Below are 18,426 nucleotides of genomic sequence, written 5' to 3'. Positions count from 1 at the left end.
TAACTGAAAAGAAACTACCTATGCTTTTACAGTTTACATTTTTATTGTCAGTAGTATTTTCTCTTTTCCAAGCAGAAATAACAGCAGTATCTAACAGAAACTCTGTAATAATGTAAATGTTCTATATCTGTGCTGTCCAATATGGTAGCCACTAGCCACATGTGGCTAATGAGTACTATAAATGTGGCTAGTGTGATTGGGAAACTAAACTTTCAATTTAATTTTATTTGAATTAATTTAAACAGTGCTTGTGGCTAATGGTTACCCTACTGGATAGCACAGCTCTTTAATACTGCCCTTTGAATCAGCAATTCTGCACAGACACCACTTGTATATTTCCAAATTCTTCTCCATGTGTTGTCATCAAATGTCTACCGTAAGACTGAAAAGTGCAGTGGTGGCGTCATCTTAATTGTTAATTTTGTAGACGGCTTCCTATTCCTGAAGTTGGTGTATAAATTCAGCATTAAGATTAATACATAATCTTCTTTCTTTAACATAAGCAAATGTACCTCTCTTGAGGATCCCAACATTTCCAGGGAAAATAACTTTTCCTCCAGTTTGTAAGTTCTCATCAATAAATTTAGTCTCAGAGTAAAAAAAATATTATATATGGATTACCTGAAATATCCAAAATTAAATATCTAAATACTTTGTTGAAAGTTTGGTCCAATATTTTGTCTTATATTAAATGGGTTATTCTGTAGTACAGGTGGCTTGCTTTTCATACCAGGAGAATATAGAACTAAAAACTGGGGCAAAATTTCCTGTATCTCTTGCTTCATAGAATAGATGCAATCCTCAACATCTTTTTTGCAATAAAGTAGGAAAGGGAACTCCCACTTCACGTTCTCCACTGACCCAGCCTGCGGCCTGAGGGGTTGTTTAGAAGGGTAAAATTGCCTAAGCAACCCAAGCGGAGGTGAAAAGAAGTGGGGCTGGGTGATCCAAAGGGCTTGTGGGTGAATGGCAAGCTTACAATGAACACAGATCAAAAGATCCTGGTGATCCTAGCAGTAGCCACATGGAGCAGGGAAGGGTTAGGAGCCCTGTACCCAGCTGTCACGCTGCTGCTGTTTGTTTCACCACAAAGTCTTTCTGTACCCTTTAGGCTATCTAGACTCCAACATAATCACAAACCCCACAACTCCAATAATAAAAAAAAGCATTTATGTATGTAATAGCTCATATATACATCATACAAAATTTAATAGCACAAAACGTATAACGAAAAATAAATCTCCCTTTCATCCCTGTTGTCCAGCTCTTATTACCAAGGGCAAATGTTGCCAGTTTCTTATCTACCTTTTTGCCTTGCTAAATGATACACTAGTTCTGCCACCCTCCCACTGAAAATTTTAAATTCAATACAAACTTAAAACCAAAAATATGCACCACATTTTTACTAACCACATCACAAATATTAAGTTTTGCCACCTAAGAGAACTTTATCAAATTATGAAACTATTTAGCATATAATGCCATATTCTTGACTCCATGTTCAGTAAGCTCCTTTGGGCAGGAACCCAAAGGAGTTCCTGTGTTGCTGTGTTGTATAACTGAAAGCATACCAGACTAAACTTCCTTAGAAGATCTGGGTTCTAGCCCTGCCATTTATTAGTTGTGACCTATGACCTTTACATATATGGATATCACCTCATCTCTACCCATTTAACTGGATTAGAAGGATTAAACACAATGCATGTAGAAAGTACACTGGAAACTCTAATGCTATATAAATGTAAGGTCATAATTATTATTAATTTGTATCTCCACAGCAACCAATCCAAAGCTGATTAGATGCATAATAAATATGTAATTTAACAGATGTAAGCATACTTCCTATTGCACAAATTATATGCTATATTATATTCATGGAATTGAGTTTTTCCTTTAGGTTTACTGAATAAATATAACAACCCAAGTGCCAATAGAACTTCTTTATTTTCAGGAAAGTCTATGACCTCAAAGACGCTCTTACTTATAATGCAAGGATGTAAACTGTTTAACTAGCTTCTTTATTTTTCTCTTATATTGAGCAAAAATTGTTCCCAGTGAGAAGAACAGGTATTTTACCAAATCAAATTTTATCAAAACAAAAACTGTTTAGCAAGGCTAACAGTTTTCCCACAGGAAACAAGACTTTAAGAAGGGTCTAAAAAAGAGAGAAGAGACATAGTTTGATGTATGAGAATCTATTCAGGCAGCACTGAAGATTAAGTAAAGTCAGCCATCCAACAGGAATAGAAGACAATAAAAAAAAATATTGAAGTTCTGTTAAAGTACTTCTTTAATCCCTTTAAAACAGATGATAGCATTCAAAAAGAGTAATTCAGAAAGAAAAGGCACAGAAAGTATTAAATAGAATGGTTAATAAACATCTCAATCAGAGGGAGCAAATGGCTCAATGCAGAAAAAGATGCTAACTTTTAGTAGCTTTTTTTGCAGGTTTTCCTTACCTCTTCTGCTGTACTAACATGTCGCCTCTGAGTCTTCTTGGGGCTCAAAAGGCTTCGACGACATGAACCACTCCAAGATGGACTTGGAATAGGCTTAATAGGAAAAGATTTTTCATATGCAGATGCATGGCAGTGATGGTTTGACTTTCCCGTGAAAGTGTTTGATAATCCACTAAAAAAAAGAGTTTATAAGAAAGAACAGTTAAGATAAATCTAATCTAGTGATTACTTTTGCTTTCCAGAAATAACAAAAACAAACAAAAATTTAACTAGTATAATGATAGACATAGATACACCATTTGAGGGAAATATACAAGAAATGATATATGGGGTTACTGCATCAGGTTCTGCCACTTAAAAGGTCTTACATTGTCAAACTACATAATTATCAAACACTTAAAATTATATTTCTTGGATCCACAATCTAGAATTTCCTTTGGTTAGGAACCATATAGCTGTGCAATATTACAGAAAGCATATCAGACTAGACTTCTTCAGAAAACCTGGCTTCCAGGTATGCTACCAAACACATACATTTTCTAATTACTCCCTGCAGCTCCTTACCCCAAGCCCACAGGAGGAAATTACCTTAAGATTAAATATGTACAGATGAATAAAGTTGAAGCCACTCAACTAAGCTTTTAAACTGAATTTTAAAATTTCCTGAAAGACCAACAGAGGGCCCTCAACCATTATATAAAGAACAGCTACAAGGCTTTCTATTAGGCTGCATCACTGTGAATTCTGCTTCTAGCTTATTTCCTCCCTCTGAAAAATTTTTTGTTTCTTTATATTATTTGTACCCTATCTAATGGGAAAAGTTGGCATGAAGAATACTGTGGACTCAAAACTCATTTCTCTCTCTAAGGCTTAATAATTTCAAGTTTTTTCTATGTGTTTTTCGTCTATCACTCTCAGCAAGTTTGAGGTACTTAATCTTAGCATGATAAATTTTCCTTTTTTTTTTTTGGTCCAGACTAGAAGTACACAGCTGACTAAGCTGAATTCAATGAAATTAATGAAATTGACTCTAAATCATTACATGTGGTCTGGATCCAAATAAAATCAGAATAGATCTAAAGAATATCAAAAAGCACATACTTTTTCAACTCTTCAAATTCTAATGGTTTCTATGTGTGTTAAAATGGGGAAAGGAGCAAGGACTCAGAATTTCAGGAATAGGCTTATTTTCTTGGGATGACTGCATGCAGCTAGGAAAAGATGACAAGGGCAGTATAATTGTTTGTTAAAGATATAATGGATTCTCCACAATGTCTTTTGTATTTGTGCTTCCCAGAGTGTGTTTGTGCATGTTTTTAATATAAACAACTCTTCTTCTAAAGAAATAGTACAAGGGTATCTTGCAATGCCAGAAAGCAATGGTGTTACCAAAAACTAATGAGGTTGGGTCAGATAGACACAGAAGCAAGCATAAAGGGGCTCCCACTGGCCAAAGTTCTAAGAATCTGAGCATTAAAAGAATGAATGTAGTGGATTGAAACACATTGAATCCATAATGACACTCAAAAAAGAACAGAAAAAAAATTATTTGAACCACATGAAGTGAAGTAGCTATTTTTTAAAAAAGCCTTACTTTGAAAACTGGCAACAAAAAGAAAAATCTAATAATTTATCTGGCCTTTCCTATAGGAAATGTATTTCAGGGTAACCAAATGGCCCCAGCTAATGAAAAAAGCAATCAAGTACCAATTAATAAGTGTAGGAGAAACAACAAAATTAGAAAAATATTATTTCATTAACACTAATAAAATTGTCAGGTAAATATTATCAATTGATAATAATAATGGTTAGGTGAAAGGCTGATGTGAAATTAGTCATTCATATAATGCCAAACTAACATCATCTGGATTACATTCTAGTTATAGGGGAAAAACCTAACTATACAATTAACGATCAGACTGTCATCTCCTCAATCCAGAGGTCTAGCTAGCACCACTAATAGGAGAACCAAACCAAAATAGTTTTCTAATGTGATATAATACAGCATATCTTTTATTTAGTACATGCAATTTTGACAAAATAATGATACCATGAGGAAGCAACTTGTCAATTACAAAGGTGGAACTTTATGAAGAAAAAAGTCATGTCATTAAAAAAAAAAAAAAAAAAAAAGGTTACGGGACCGGGCACGGTGGCTCACGCCTGTAATCCTAGCACTCTGGGAGGCCGAGGCGGGAGGATCCTCTGAGCTCAGGAGTTCAAAACCAGCCTCAGCAAGAGCGAGACCCCATCTCTACTAAAAAAATAGAAAGAAATTAGCTGGACAACTAAAAATATATAGAAAAAATTAGCCAGGCATGATGGCGCATGCCTGTAGTCCCAGCTACTCAGGAGGCTGAGGCAGAAGGATTGCTTGAGCCCAGGAGTTTGAGGTTGCTGTGAACTAGGCTGATGCCACGGCACTCTAGCCCGGGCAACAGAGCGAGACTCTGTCTCAAAAAAAAAAAAACAAAAACAAACAAAAGGTTAAGGTAAAAAAAAAAAAGTCAGGTGTGGTAATGCACCTGTAGTCCCAATTACTTGGGAGGCTGAGTAGGAGAATCGTTTCAGCCTAGGAGTTCAAGGCTACAGTAAACTATGATCGCACCACTGCACTCCAGCTCAGGCAACAGAGTGAGACCCTGTCTCTAAAAAAAATTACATTAAATTAAAAAATAAAGGGCAGCTATAATAGATTACAAGACACTTAAGGACAGTAACTCCCAATGCAATTCTAGATTGGATACTGATTTGGACAAACTAGTTACAAAAGACACTTTGGGTCAACTGAGAAAATTTAAATATACTTTAGTGTATGAGATACAATTTACTGATTGGAAAAGAAGAAGTGATTGACTAAAACACAGATTACAAAAGAGTATGTACACTATGAACTCAGTTTGGGAAAAAATATATATGTGTAAAGGCAAGAAAAATATCTGGAAGGATATGTACTAAGATATTACAGAATTGATCTCAAGCTGGTGGGAATGGGATGTTTTTATTTTTGCTGATTTGTATTTTCTGATTTTTTATAAATCACATGTACTGTTCCTGTAACGATGTTATTTTTAAAAATAACAAATGGCATTGAGTAAAAAAAGCAACTTGCTAAATGATGCACACAGAAAATCTTTAATGAAGACAAAATAATATCATACATTTCATTTTATACATAGCATACACATGCTATATATTAGTGAAAAACAGTGAGAGAAACAATCATAGGAAAAGGTTTGGAAGGAAACACACCAAGGAGAGGGAACTGAGATTATGGGTAGTGGTCAAGGGATCTTTAGCTTTATTGATAATGTTTTGATTTTTACAATGTGAGTATATTAATGAATTCTTGTATAGTTTTTAAAACGTTAAAAATGGGGAAGATGATCACTGGGAGCACTGACATATGTATGTTCCCAGAGTCTATGTGCTAATAATAATAGTAAGGTAAAATAAAAGCCATCAACACCAGAAAGCTTAGCTAAATAGAAAAATGATCCCACATTCCTAAAATAAATCACCAGAGCAGAATTTAAGTCATAAATACTATTTTAAAAAAGAAATAAAGCACCTGAGGGAAAAGTTTCTAAGCCAAATTTCATCTGCCTTTCATAACCATTAAAAATTTGGTGAGGGAATTTGGTAGGGCTGATGAAGCTGGAATAACCAGGATAAAGTTCTCTGTGACTCTCTATTTCCTAATAAATAGAAGTAGCTTGATCGTTTAGGTCTAGTTGACTAATGCCATGAGGTAGAGAGAGCTGCTCTGGTTTAAGTCAGGTCTCATGTGAGAGTCTGCAAAATGTGCTTTGTTACCCAAATTGCAAAGATTGACTGCTTTTTCACTTTAAGATTCATAATAAACCATACTGATCCTGAAGGAGCCCAATATTCTCATAGTCACCAAGATTCTCCTCAAAACTCTCTCTTCCAGTGATAAGATTTGGCTATCACCAAAACCTAGTACAAAGTAAATTAAAACTTGAAAACTTAAAATAGACATGTTCATATCTCTACGAGTTAAAGTCCAAAAATGGTGTTACTCTTTTAAAATGCCAATGTAATAACTATCTTATAGCTATTTTCTCTTATATCTGAGGAAGGGCCTAAGAACTAAGCAGTCAAAATACCAACCTTGAGGTCTTTCGGGTTTCGAGGTAAAGACTTCGGCTGTTTCTTGATTTTTGTAAAGTTGAGCTTGATGCTGGAGTGGAATTTCTCCACTGGCCATTTGCACTCTCACCAAAGGTTCTTAAGTCGCCTGAGCCGAGAAAACTGTCTGAGGAAGGGTTGTCTAAAAAAATAAAAGGTTGAATAAATTAAAAAAAATAACTACAGCTGGTTCTCCTTATGACTGCAACCATGACCAACATTGTATTCCAAAGTAATGTGGCATATCACCATGTCTCTCATGGAAGAAAGATCCCAGTCTCAACTGCCAATAAAGTCTGCAGTAAGGGAACTTCTACAAACTATAATTGATTCAGCCATACTAACCTGAAAATTGATGAAGGAGCTGAATCCTGCCACAGCCATGTGCCTTATCTGCATCAATGTGACTCCGTGGTGTCCACCAAAAGTCAACATTTTACCCCAACTATATCTTGCAAGCACTCCCAGGCCTGGGCCTGAAAGAAGGTAGGCCAGACCAGTAAGAAAGCATGTGGAGGGCCAAGGAGAATTGTAATTCAAATGAACAACAGTTATTGCTTAATAAGCAGCTGGTGTCACTTTCTTCTTTTTAGTTACCATGTCAAGACTCAGGGCCTCCCTCCAAGAGCAGAGATAACCTAATTGCTGCTTATTCTGGCCAGCTTATGGCACGAATGACCCATCATATACATCTGGTTCTGCTATGATAATCTTCGGTGACTTAACGCCATAATCATCAGACATATTAATACTCTAATGCTTGCTACTATAATCAGATTGAGAATTACTTATTAATCAAATTTTCTACCTTGTAGATTTCAAGCTGGGGCAACAAAAACCTCTCGAAGTTTCAGCTAGGAGTGGTAGAATAATTTCTATACCCTTCTCTCCCTATCAGCAGGATTGGACAACTTAAAACAGCTCCTTCAAAATAACCTCAGACATTAGGCTATAGAACTTCGAAGAGCTCCTGCAAAAAGAGTGACAATAATTCTCTATTTCCTGAATTTTTTTCTAATGTTGATGTCATTTTGAAGATCCTCTTTAAAAGCATAATACCACAGAACTTTTTACAATATTGTACACTTATGCTATTAAAAATATTTAATGTATCTTTTGATACTCTATCCAAAAAGCAAGGCAGCCTTCAAAAATATAATTTTATGTTTTCTTAAGATAATCATGGTATCAGGATTTGGGGTAAATAAGATAGGAAAAAAGAAGCAGTCAGGCTAGTGTTAGGACTAATTAATTCACCAGTGGATGAACTTAGTCTAATAACTAAAATAAATTAAATTTATTTTCAACATGTATAATTTTTTTCCTTTTTAATCAGTAGTTATGCTTAGCATCTACTACCATTACTTTAAGGACAGAGACATGAGGCTAATAGAAATGAGTCTCAGTAAAAAACCGAAAATTATTATCTCTAAATGCAAAGTAATATAGTAGAAATTTTTGTCTCTCACACTTTTTTGCTAAAATTTGATTAGGGAATGATCTAACTAGAGATATCTATTTGAGGAATAAGTCTGTCAAAAAAATGTAAATTATTGTGACAGGTGTGAAATTTGAGACCAAGGATAAGCCAGAGTAGCCTTCTCAATGGCATAGCATCTGACAGAGACTACATATTTGAAATACAAGGGAAAAGCACAAAATCAATCTGTTTGACCAGAACAAAGTGGTTCCATCCCCACTCAATAAAATCACTGAATAGTCTTCTATTGCTGAGAAGATCATGCAAAGCTAGAGGGACAAACAGGGGGCTAGAGATGCTCTTTTTTATAGTAAGGGTTTAACCCAATAGTCGGTCATCACTAAGAAATCAGAGTTGCAAATGCCACAAATAAGATTACTTATTACATCCACAATCATACAAAACTAGAAGAAAATACACCTAAACTTTAATTGTGGTTATGTTCTAATGATAGAATGATGGGTATTTTTCTACTTTTCCCTACAAATTTTTTGCAGGGACAGGCAATAATTCTATGAATGTAATAAACTTTATATTAAAAAAGAAGAATGTAGGGCGGGCGCGGTGGCTCACATCTGTAATCCTAGCACTCTGGGAGGCCGAGGCGGGTGGATCGCTCAAGGTCAGGAGTTCGAGACCAGCCTGAGCAATAGTGAGACCCCATGTCTACTAAAAAAAATAGAAATTATCTGGCCAACTAAAAATATATATAGAAAAAAATTAGCCAGGCATGGTGGCGCATGCCTGTAGTCCCAGCTACTCGGGAGGCTGAGGCAGTAGGATCGCTTAAGCCCAGGAGTTTGAGGTTGCTGTGAGCTAGGCTGACGCCACAGCACTCACTCTAGCCTGGGCAACAGAGCAAGACTCTGTCTCAAAAAAAAAAAAAAAGAAGAATGTGTCAGGTAACCACTTACTATGAAAGTAACCATCAAGTTGCTCCTGCTGACTTTAGGATTTATTTAGTTAACATGATAGCAGAATGCTTTAAATCATCTTACTTACTAAATGCTAGTTTGGCAACCTAATTTAACATATTTTCCAAAGACTCCAAGCATGAGCAAATTCATTTCTTTTCATCTTAATCTACTTTTCTTTGTTTAGGGTTAAAAAATGTTGTGATTTTCTTCTCATTGTGCTGTTAATAAAACTGCGAGGCCTTAAAGCCTGATCATCACTAAGTTATAAAAGTGAAATAGCACAGCATTTTGATTTCTAAAGATTTTTTTTCAAAATCTATATTTTTAACCATCTGATCTTGAGTAGACTGAGAAGCAAATTTTTTTTAAAAAACTTGATCTAGAGAGGTAAACCCAATAAAGCAATAAATGAGAAGCTCCAGAACCTAGACTCTAAAGTTTGGGCTTTCCTGCTCATTGCCATCCTGGTGGAGGAGAAGATAGCAGGCTCAGAGAGAAGACAAATACCAGTACAGCCAGGATCAGAAGACTAAGGCAGGTAAACTGGGGATCCATGTCTAGCCCAATCAAGAGGTAAGGCTCAAGATAACTGACCAGAGAAATCAATGCGGGGATTATTAGAAAGGAATATATCCAAAGCACATAGCAGAGACAAAATTCTGCAGGATTTACAATGAACTAGGATGGGTATAGCAAAAGAAAGAAGTTTTAAAAAGTATATAGTTTAAAAATAGCTTTTAATTAAAGACTTTATTATAAGAAAAAAGTATATACACCCTTGGCATTCAGAGATTTAAAACTCTGATTGTTAAGGAGCAATCTTGGAGACCATTGTTTTTCCTTTCCTAAAAAATGGTATTCTAGTGAGAGATAAAACTTTAGAGTAAGATTTTTGATATGGGAACCACCTTGTGGTATGTGGATAAAAACAGGAAAAATGTAACTCTCAACAATCACATAACTGAGTAGAAAGCTGGGAATCCGGTCAACATTACATGAGAATTTGAGATGATCTCAGATATACCCTTTGTGAATATCACGGGTCTACTGGAATTTAAAAGAAAAAAAAGCTATGTATACAAACACTTTTAAGTCATGTTATTAATAATAGCTGAAAATGGTACGGGTGAAAGTGCACCTAAACCATAGGGAAAATAATGAAGCAAATGAAGGCATAAGCCCATTTTTCCAAATCATAAACCCTTGGGTCCAGTTATATGTCTGAATTCAAAATTTTTGGAATTTTAGAAAGATATTCTGGTATACTAGGTAATACTTTCAAGTATAAGCTGGGGCAGCACCCTGTAACCAAACATATTGATATATCTACAGCAAAATGTATACTTCTATTTACATGGGTAAATAAAGACAAAATATGAACAGTTTCATGTCAGTTCATGTAGGTTTTGCCAAGGAATGAATTCAGGTCAGGTTTTGATACCAACTGATTCATAAAATTTTTTTTGGTTTTTAGAGCTTTGTGGATTTTGAAATTGCACATAAGGGATTGTGGATGTGGCTTGAAGCTCTGACTTGGGTGGGGCAAGGGCAATATAAGTAACCTAAACATTTGTACCCCTGTAATATACTGAAATAAAAAAAAAATTTTAAAAAAAGGGACTGAGGATGTACACATCAATTTCACAGATTACAAATTAAGAGAAAATGATAAATATGGAGAACATATAAACAGATAAAAAAGTAAAATTCAAAATATTAAGTTAAAAAAAGGTTACATGTGTCGAATCATACAATGTGTACCATGTACACACAGATAATCAGAAGAGGCCAGAAAGGTGAGTTAGATAAGAGTTGAGTTATGATCAGGGGACTTTGAGTATAATCTTCCATATAATTGTTTTCTATTAAGTAATTATTTTAAACTTAAAGCAAAGATTCTATACAATGGTAAATCATCATATGAAATTACAAGCCTGAGTTCTAATGGAAATACTAATGATTTGATTTCATTAATCACTCAGCTGTTCTTCCTACAGGATTAATAATGAGCTATCAAACCAGATTTTAGGCTCTCTGTTCATCAATAAGGCCTTTTCAATAATAATGATAGTAGAGTTACTTTCTGAGAAAATTAATTCATTTTTCTATACAAATTATGCACATACTATGTGGAAACCACTGCCAACTCCAAGACAGGAAATCCAGTGCCCAGGGTAAAGTACCACCCACCTAAATCACATTTAAATATAATATAAATCTAAAAGAGCATCATACTAACGTCTTTTTAGGGGAGGAGATCTCATCTTGCTGACAAAGAATCCTGAGGAAGCCAAATAAGAATAATTATTATTTGCATTTCATATTTATCATCCCAATTTATCCTTATAAAAATCTCATTGAGGCAGGTTCAATGGTATTACAGGTTTTCCCATATTTGTGGTAGGTGAGGAGATTGAAGCATGAAGAGTGAAAAGACTTGGCAAGACCACTATAATTTTCCTGAGTCCTACTGCCAAAAGGCTAACCAACAAAACTCTGAGTTTCCCAAGGCAGAAGGAGAAGATGGCTGGAAGTCCAAACCTTAGAAAGGGGGCAGATGATAAGTCGGGCAGGCCATGGGACAGGAATAGCCTAGACTAGAGAATGCTGACTTCTGTCATGGATCACAAACTGAATAGGCAAGCCCTTGAATATGCAAGCATATGGCTGTGGCAGGTGCTAAACAGAAACATGTAGTTAACATTTCCTGCCCTGAGAGAGGGACAAGCTTGGGTAGAAATAAATTTTCAGGTTTCATGGTTTCAAGCAGAATAGAAATAAACTTGCTCTGTGGTTTAAATTAATGCAAAACAAATATCCTTTACATCACATACACATATTCCCAAAAAAGTCAAAGACAAAAACAAAACAAAAAAAAAGCATATTGCTATTTGCAATGGCAAATGGACAAGTAGAATTGATTCCAAATACACATTTCTACTAAAAAACTAATATTTACTTGAGACTAGATCAGTATTGTAGCAACCACATACATACACACAAAAAGCTATCAAAATGATAGAAATGACAAAAATGGAGAAAATACCATTTTGTTTTTACTTTTAGAGATGATAAAAGCAAAGTATTTGCTAAGAAGAAATCTGAAAGGTTTAAGTGCTTTGACTCCATGTAATATGTCATACCTGAGTAGTAATTTGGATTATAAGCTGCACTTCTTGTGGAACATGTAAAAGATCGGTCCACATTTCCTTGCCTGGAAGGTAAAATCTAAACAAAGCAAAAGATTTTTCTTAATTCACATTTTTGACAATACAATACAGTAAAAATTTATACTAGCAAAAATGTATCATTAAACAAGACTATGGCATATTTAGAACTCGTAAGTAATTACATTTATATACTATAAATATTAATATTGCATACTAATAAGGAAAAAACACATAGACAATCTGATGAAATGATTCAGGCTTCAAGGGCAAAAATGGGCAAAATATCTGTTATACAACTTAAAGAATGCTCATTAGAAAGTAAATATATATTTAGTATATCCTGTATAACATATATTAAAAAGGCTGAGAACAGGCATGGTGGCTCATGCCTGTAATCCTAGCATTTTGGGAGACCAAGGCAGGAGGACTGCTTGAGCTCAGTTCAAGACCAGCCTGAGCAAAAGCGAGACCCCCATCTCTACTAAAAATAGAAAAAATTAACTGGGCGTGGTGATGCATACCTGTAGTCCCAGCTACTCAGGAGGCTGAGGCACGAGGATCACTTGAGCCCAGGAGTTGAGGTTGCAGTGAGCTATGACAACACCACTGCACTCTAGCCCAGGCAACAGAGCAAGACCCTGTCTCTGGCGTAGGGGGAAAAGGCTGAGAAAAATCAACCTGGTTTTGATTCTTCTGATAACTTTTCAGAGACAGTTCTTAGTCAGGGGTAGTGCTGCACCCCTAGTACAAATCTGGAAATGTGTGGATATATAGTCACTATCAAAATGATTATGAGGAGATAGATGGTATAGGTGTTTAGTTCCTAAGGGCAAAGGATGCTAAACATCCTCTTATGCTTAGTATACACAGAAAAGAACTCTCTCTTCCAAATTACCAATGGCTTTCCTACTGAGAAAGACTGCTTTATTAATAGTGTTTTTAAAATATAGACTCTTATTCCATAGTATGTGGTGAAGCCTGAGATTCCGCATTCCTAACAAGCTCACCAGTGATGCTGATGCTGCTGGTTCTAGACCAGCCCTTGAGAAACTAAGTTTTATAGCACAGTCAAATCTCAGAGCTGCTGTATATTTTCACATTCCCACTCACCATTCAATGCTGAATAATTTTAAGACACTAGTTTAAAAGAACACTGATCTATGTATTGGTAATTATAATATTCAGAGGAACAATGAAGAGTTTTCTAAAAGGTACTGTTCTCAAGGAACTAATACATAGCCTGGTTGGTCTTAACCTTCTCATCTTAATATATCAAACAGAATTCTAAATGCTGAAACTATTGATTCTAAGAAATTTATATATATACTTGTATTTTTGAGTGTGGCATTTAAACTACATCAGATAAAAACTTATGATGATCCAAAATAATTAATTAAGGGAAGAAAATTATTCCTAACCTGCTGGTCAGAAAGTGATAGCTGGTCCTCTGGAAAACCTGTTTGTGGCAGGAGGTGAGTTTTGAATATGGAGTTGTGGTTCACTAAAGTTACTTCTCCAGCATCCATCCTCATCCTATCAGCAATATCATCTGGAGAAAGAATCTGGATTAGTTCAAGTCACATACTTCTTCAATAACTTTTTTCTTATGAACCAATCTTCTCACCTAATAAAAATGATTCCCAAAGAACAACTCTATAGCCAAATGAAATCCCTTCTTCATAGCTAACCATTGGCAAGAAATCTCAAAACATCAGTGTCAGAAGATTGTGCAGAAATTGGCTCATTTGGAACTGACTGAGATCATCTATCAAATAGTTCAAAATTTGTACATGTATAAAAACAATGTAATTTAAAGTTTTAAACATAATAAAATTTTCCCAAATTTTTCAAATGTTATAACTGTAAAAAAAATTTAAATATTAAAAAATGGGGGAAAATTTCACCATTCAGAAACAAACACTGTTAACACTGGTTTCCTATTTTAACTTAAAAAGGTGATTTAAAAATTAATCCACCAGAAAATTTTTTTCTTGAAAAAGCATACCTTATTCATATGGCTCTTAACAGATATCAGCTCAATTTCTGTAATATTGTGACATAATCTTACTCTAGAACCATTTTTGAGACTTTTGTTACTATAAAACAGATAGAATAGGAACAAATGAGAATAAGGGAACTCAATGACTTACACTGACATTTGCAATGAGAGAAAATGGAAACAAATGACCAAGGGAAGGAGAAGGTAGAATAAGCAAGAGGAAAAAACAGAAAGTAGAAAGAAGGCTAATGTAAATTTAAAAGGAGCATATGGGATATTACAAGACCTAACTGCATGGATTTTTCACCTTATTCCTAAATTGGCTACTAGTCCTGATTTTATATTGATCCTCTTTACAGACATAAAGTACTATGAATGAAACAGTGAAAGTGTTCCAATTAATCACAATTAATTCTCAATTCACTAGCTAAATGAAATAAAATATTTACCTTAATCAAATTATTTATCATATAGAAGGCAATATAACACAGTACTAAAGAACAAGAACCCTGTCACCATCAAATTGGTTTCACTGATCATCACCTAAGAGCACGTTTAGGAATAACATTAATCGGGTTTTGGGCAGATGTGGGGGGGAAGGGGATAGGTGAATACATACACAATGAGTGCAATGCACACCGTCTAGGGGATGGACATGCTTGAAGCTCTGATTAGGGGGATGGGGGGGACAAGGGCAATATATGTAACCTAAACTTTTGTACCCCCATAATATGCTGAAATAAAAGTAAATAAGTAAATAAAATATACTTACAAAAAAAAAAAGAGAACAAGAACCCTGGAACCAGAGTGCCTAGGTTTAAATCCTGGCTCTGCCAGTTACAGTATACGACCCTGGGCAAGTTTCTTAACTTCTGTGTCTCAGAAGTTATTATATTAACTGCGTTAATATAGTAGAGATAATGACAGTACCTACTTTGTAGGTACTATTAGGTACCCTTGTAAGGTGACTGTAAGGATTAAATGGATTAATACATTTTAGATACTTAGAACAGGGACTGGCACATAGTAAATGTTTGCTAGTGTATATTTGGCTTTTTCAATACAATGAATGAGAAAATGTTCCTAAATGACTTTGTAAACAATGTTCTAACCAAAAGAACATTATGTTTCATATATAATATTACACAATTGGGATTAAAATCTCTCTTAAAATTCTTAAGCACAAAGATACAATTATTAAAAATGTTAGGAAAATCTATTCTTTTACTCTAGCTTTCACTCCAACCAGAGTAGCTAAAAAGATTAAACTGGTTAGTCTTACCCATGTCAAGTCTTTTCACATCACTGACTTTAGCAAAGATACAAAGTCCTATAAAAGAAAACACAAAACAGAAACATTACATAATGAAAAAGCTACTTCATATAATTATAGAACAGGCACCCACTCAGAAGTGACATTTGTTTGTGTTCTTAGTGGAGAAAAATCTAAGGTCATAAGGAGTTGACCTGATGGGAAGAGTAGAAACTAAAACTAGCCCAAGGTACTTCCAAACTTTTCTGCAACCTGTGCTACAGTAATTAGAGACTATCCCCAGAATCACACAATATTAAAGCAAGAAGCAAACTGGGAGAGCCAACCCTTAGGAGACTGAATGATTTGCATAAGGTAATAAAGTTAGTGACCATACCAAAATCACAATCTAGAAATTCTTCCTAATCCATTGCTCCATTTCCTCATGCTAAATTATTTTATAAAAAAATAACAGACCTTGTGATCGTCATATTAAGACTTCTCTTCTATGTCTTACTCAGTGACCAAATATAAAGCTACTAATATTCTGAGGACAATCAAGGACTACTTCACAGTTGTACAAAGTACTCCCCCCCACAACATCTTCAACTAAACTGCTACAAATCAAACCACCTTTGTCTATATAAAAATTACTTTCTTTAATGTATCCACTTTTCCCAGGAAAAAAGGAAGTCAAAAGCCTAACTGCTTAGAACAAGGCTAATAAACATACCCTTGGCACAGACACTATTGGCAGATTTCTAAGAGGAGACTAGAAATGGTAATAGTCAAACCTATATATATTTACAATTTTATCACCATATTTTTTTTAAAAGATTGAGCACTTTGGCCGGGCGCGGTGGCTCACGCCTGTAATCCTAGCACTCTGGGAGGCCGAGGCAGGTGGATTGCTCGAGGTCAGGAGTGCCTGAGCAAGAGCGAGACCCCGTCTCTACTAAAAATAGAAAGAAATTATCTGGCCAACTAAAAATATATATATATAAAAATTAGCCAGGCATGGTGGCGCATGCCTGTAGTCCCAGCTACTGGGGAGGCTTGAGGCAGTAGGATCGCTTAAGCCAGGAGTTTGAGGTTGCTGTGAGCTAGGCTGACACCACGGCACTCACTCTAGCCCAGGCAACAAAGCGAGACTCTGTCTCAAAAAAAAAAAAAAAAAAGATTGAGCACTTCATCAACTACATAGCAATAACTAGGGCTTAAATATATTCAGGAGATTGGATGATAATGGGCATTTTTTATGGTCACAATAACGAGGTGCACACAAATGAAGGCTGCTTGAGTTTTTCTTGGCACAGCTATAGACTAAGCAGAGTAATTATCTGATTACATAGTCTTACCATTAAATTTAGGCTTCAAATATATTTCCAAATGTTCAACTTAACAAAATCTGGAAATTCTCCAGGCTTCCCTTCTCTCTTCTTTAATAGAGTAGAATTCTCTAGGTTCCAGATTAAGGGGAAAAAAATCCTATCAACCAATAATTAGAAGTGCTTTTTTCACATTTCACTCTTTCAGGTGATTTCATAACTGTCATCCTACCTAGCCTCTTTTTAAAAGCCTGGCGCCCAGTGGAACAATCCCATGTCAATTTCCTTTGCATTTTGCTAAGACAGATGTGAAGCAAGCTAGAAAGTCAAAGAATATTCCAGATTAAGTCCAGAGAGGTTAAGTGATTTGCCTGAAATCACACAGATGGGGCAAAGGGAATATAAGAATTCAGATATCCTGACTTCAGGACAAATGCTCATTTCCAACATCATACAACTTCAAATCTTTTAACACAACCTCATTCAAAGATTCATTCACACTGGCAATGTAAAAGTAATCTCTAGCTAACCCTGGAGAATCCACACTAACTTGTAATGTTAAATAAAGCCCTACATTTACATTTTAATACAAATACATCTGGTTTCTTTGCTGTGTTTATGGTATTTTCTTTTAGCCACTTTCCAATCATATTGGGAGAAGGGATATTTTACCCCGAGGTTCTCCATGAAATGCTGGACCTGGAAACTTTGATGCCACCAAATTCTTGCAAGTGTAAGAATTTTTTTCTTTTAAGAAAATCATTCTAATAATTCATTTCCCAGTACACACTGGTCATTTAATTTAATGAAAAAACAAGCAGTTACAGTTATTCAAGTGAAGTCAGCTTAATAACTGAAAACAAAGTAATAGGAAATCTGAAAGAAAAAAAAGATAGTCTTGACTGTAACAGAATGTACAAAGTCTGGTAAAACATAAGCTTACATACAGGCAAAAAGGTGATGACAAAAGACAATGTTTAGGGCTATGATGAAATATATATTGAGTTGGCTTTATCCAGGACCAGTGTGTGATTAGAAGAATTTATGACATGAGAAGGGTGCGGAAGTGATCATGTGAATCACCCTACCCTGAACTCTGCTCATTATGTATATGATACAGTTTGTACTGCCATCATCATGTGTTTGGGGTTTTTTCCCCCCTTCTATTTTTACATGTAATGTCTCCCAATTAGGCGCTAACACCTTAACACTCTAATGCCTTAAACATTTCAGTATTCACCTTCTTTCATACATCTACATTTACTGTGCAACAACTACTTGTGCAGGGTACTGGGGATACAAAAATGAGTAAGAACTGGTCCCTCCCATTGAGAAGCTCAAGGTCTAATGGGGAAAGCCAGATTCATAAACAGATACAGCAAGAGAGTAAAGCTGGTGCAAATGGAAGGAGAAGGGGAAGAAAAGGAAGGACTTCCAAAGCAGTAGTTAAGAGTTACATCACCTTAGCCAGAAGTAGCAGAACCTGTTTTTGTATCCATCCACTCCTTCTAGAATTAACTCATCAGATGGGTGATATGAAAATCATCTTTGTAATTGGGATAGTATTGAAATCAGGTAAAAGTGAATGAGCCTTCTTAAGACAAAAATAAATGAGGCATCCTAAAAGGGACTAAAGAGGAAAAAAAAGAAGGGAATCTCTATATTGGAA

The 18,426-nt window shown here is 35.3% G+C and overlaps 1 protein-coding gene across 4 annotated transcripts in view; it reads right to left on the bottom strand.

Annotated features, from left to right (window-relative positions):
* Positions 1-18,426, bottom strand: part of SENP1 (SUMO specific peptidase 1) — a 76,286-nt gene that overhangs the window by 56,504 nt on the left and 1,356 nt on the right. For 3 of the 4 annotated variants that reach the window (XM_045555075.1, XM_045555076.1, XM_045555074.1), the window contains exons 2-6: positions 15,460-15,507; positions 13,597-13,727; positions 12,152-12,236; positions 6,594-6,753; positions 2,460-2,631 (exon numbers count right to left, since the gene is read on the bottom strand). In XM_045555075.1, coding sequence (XP_045411031.1) covers positions 2,460-2,631; positions 6,594-6,753; positions 12,152-12,236; positions 13,597-13,727; positions 15,460-15,507 — 596 coding nt within the window. Of the gene's footprint in view, positions 1-2,459; positions 2,632-6,593; positions 6,754-11,247; positions 11,290-12,151; positions 12,237-13,596; positions 13,728-15,459; positions 15,508-18,426 lie in introns of all 4 variants that reach the window. The other variant, XM_045555077.1, reaches the window with a different exon arrangement.

This window comes from Lemur catta, chromosome 6, assembly GCF_020740605.2.
Source record: "Lemur catta isolate mLemCat1 chromosome 6, mLemCat1.pri, whole genome shotgun sequence".
NCBI classification, from domain to species: domain Eukaryota; kingdom Metazoa; phylum Chordata; class Mammalia; order Primates; family Lemuridae; genus Lemur; species Lemur catta.
This window is presented reverse-complemented; position numbering and strand designations above follow the sequence as displayed.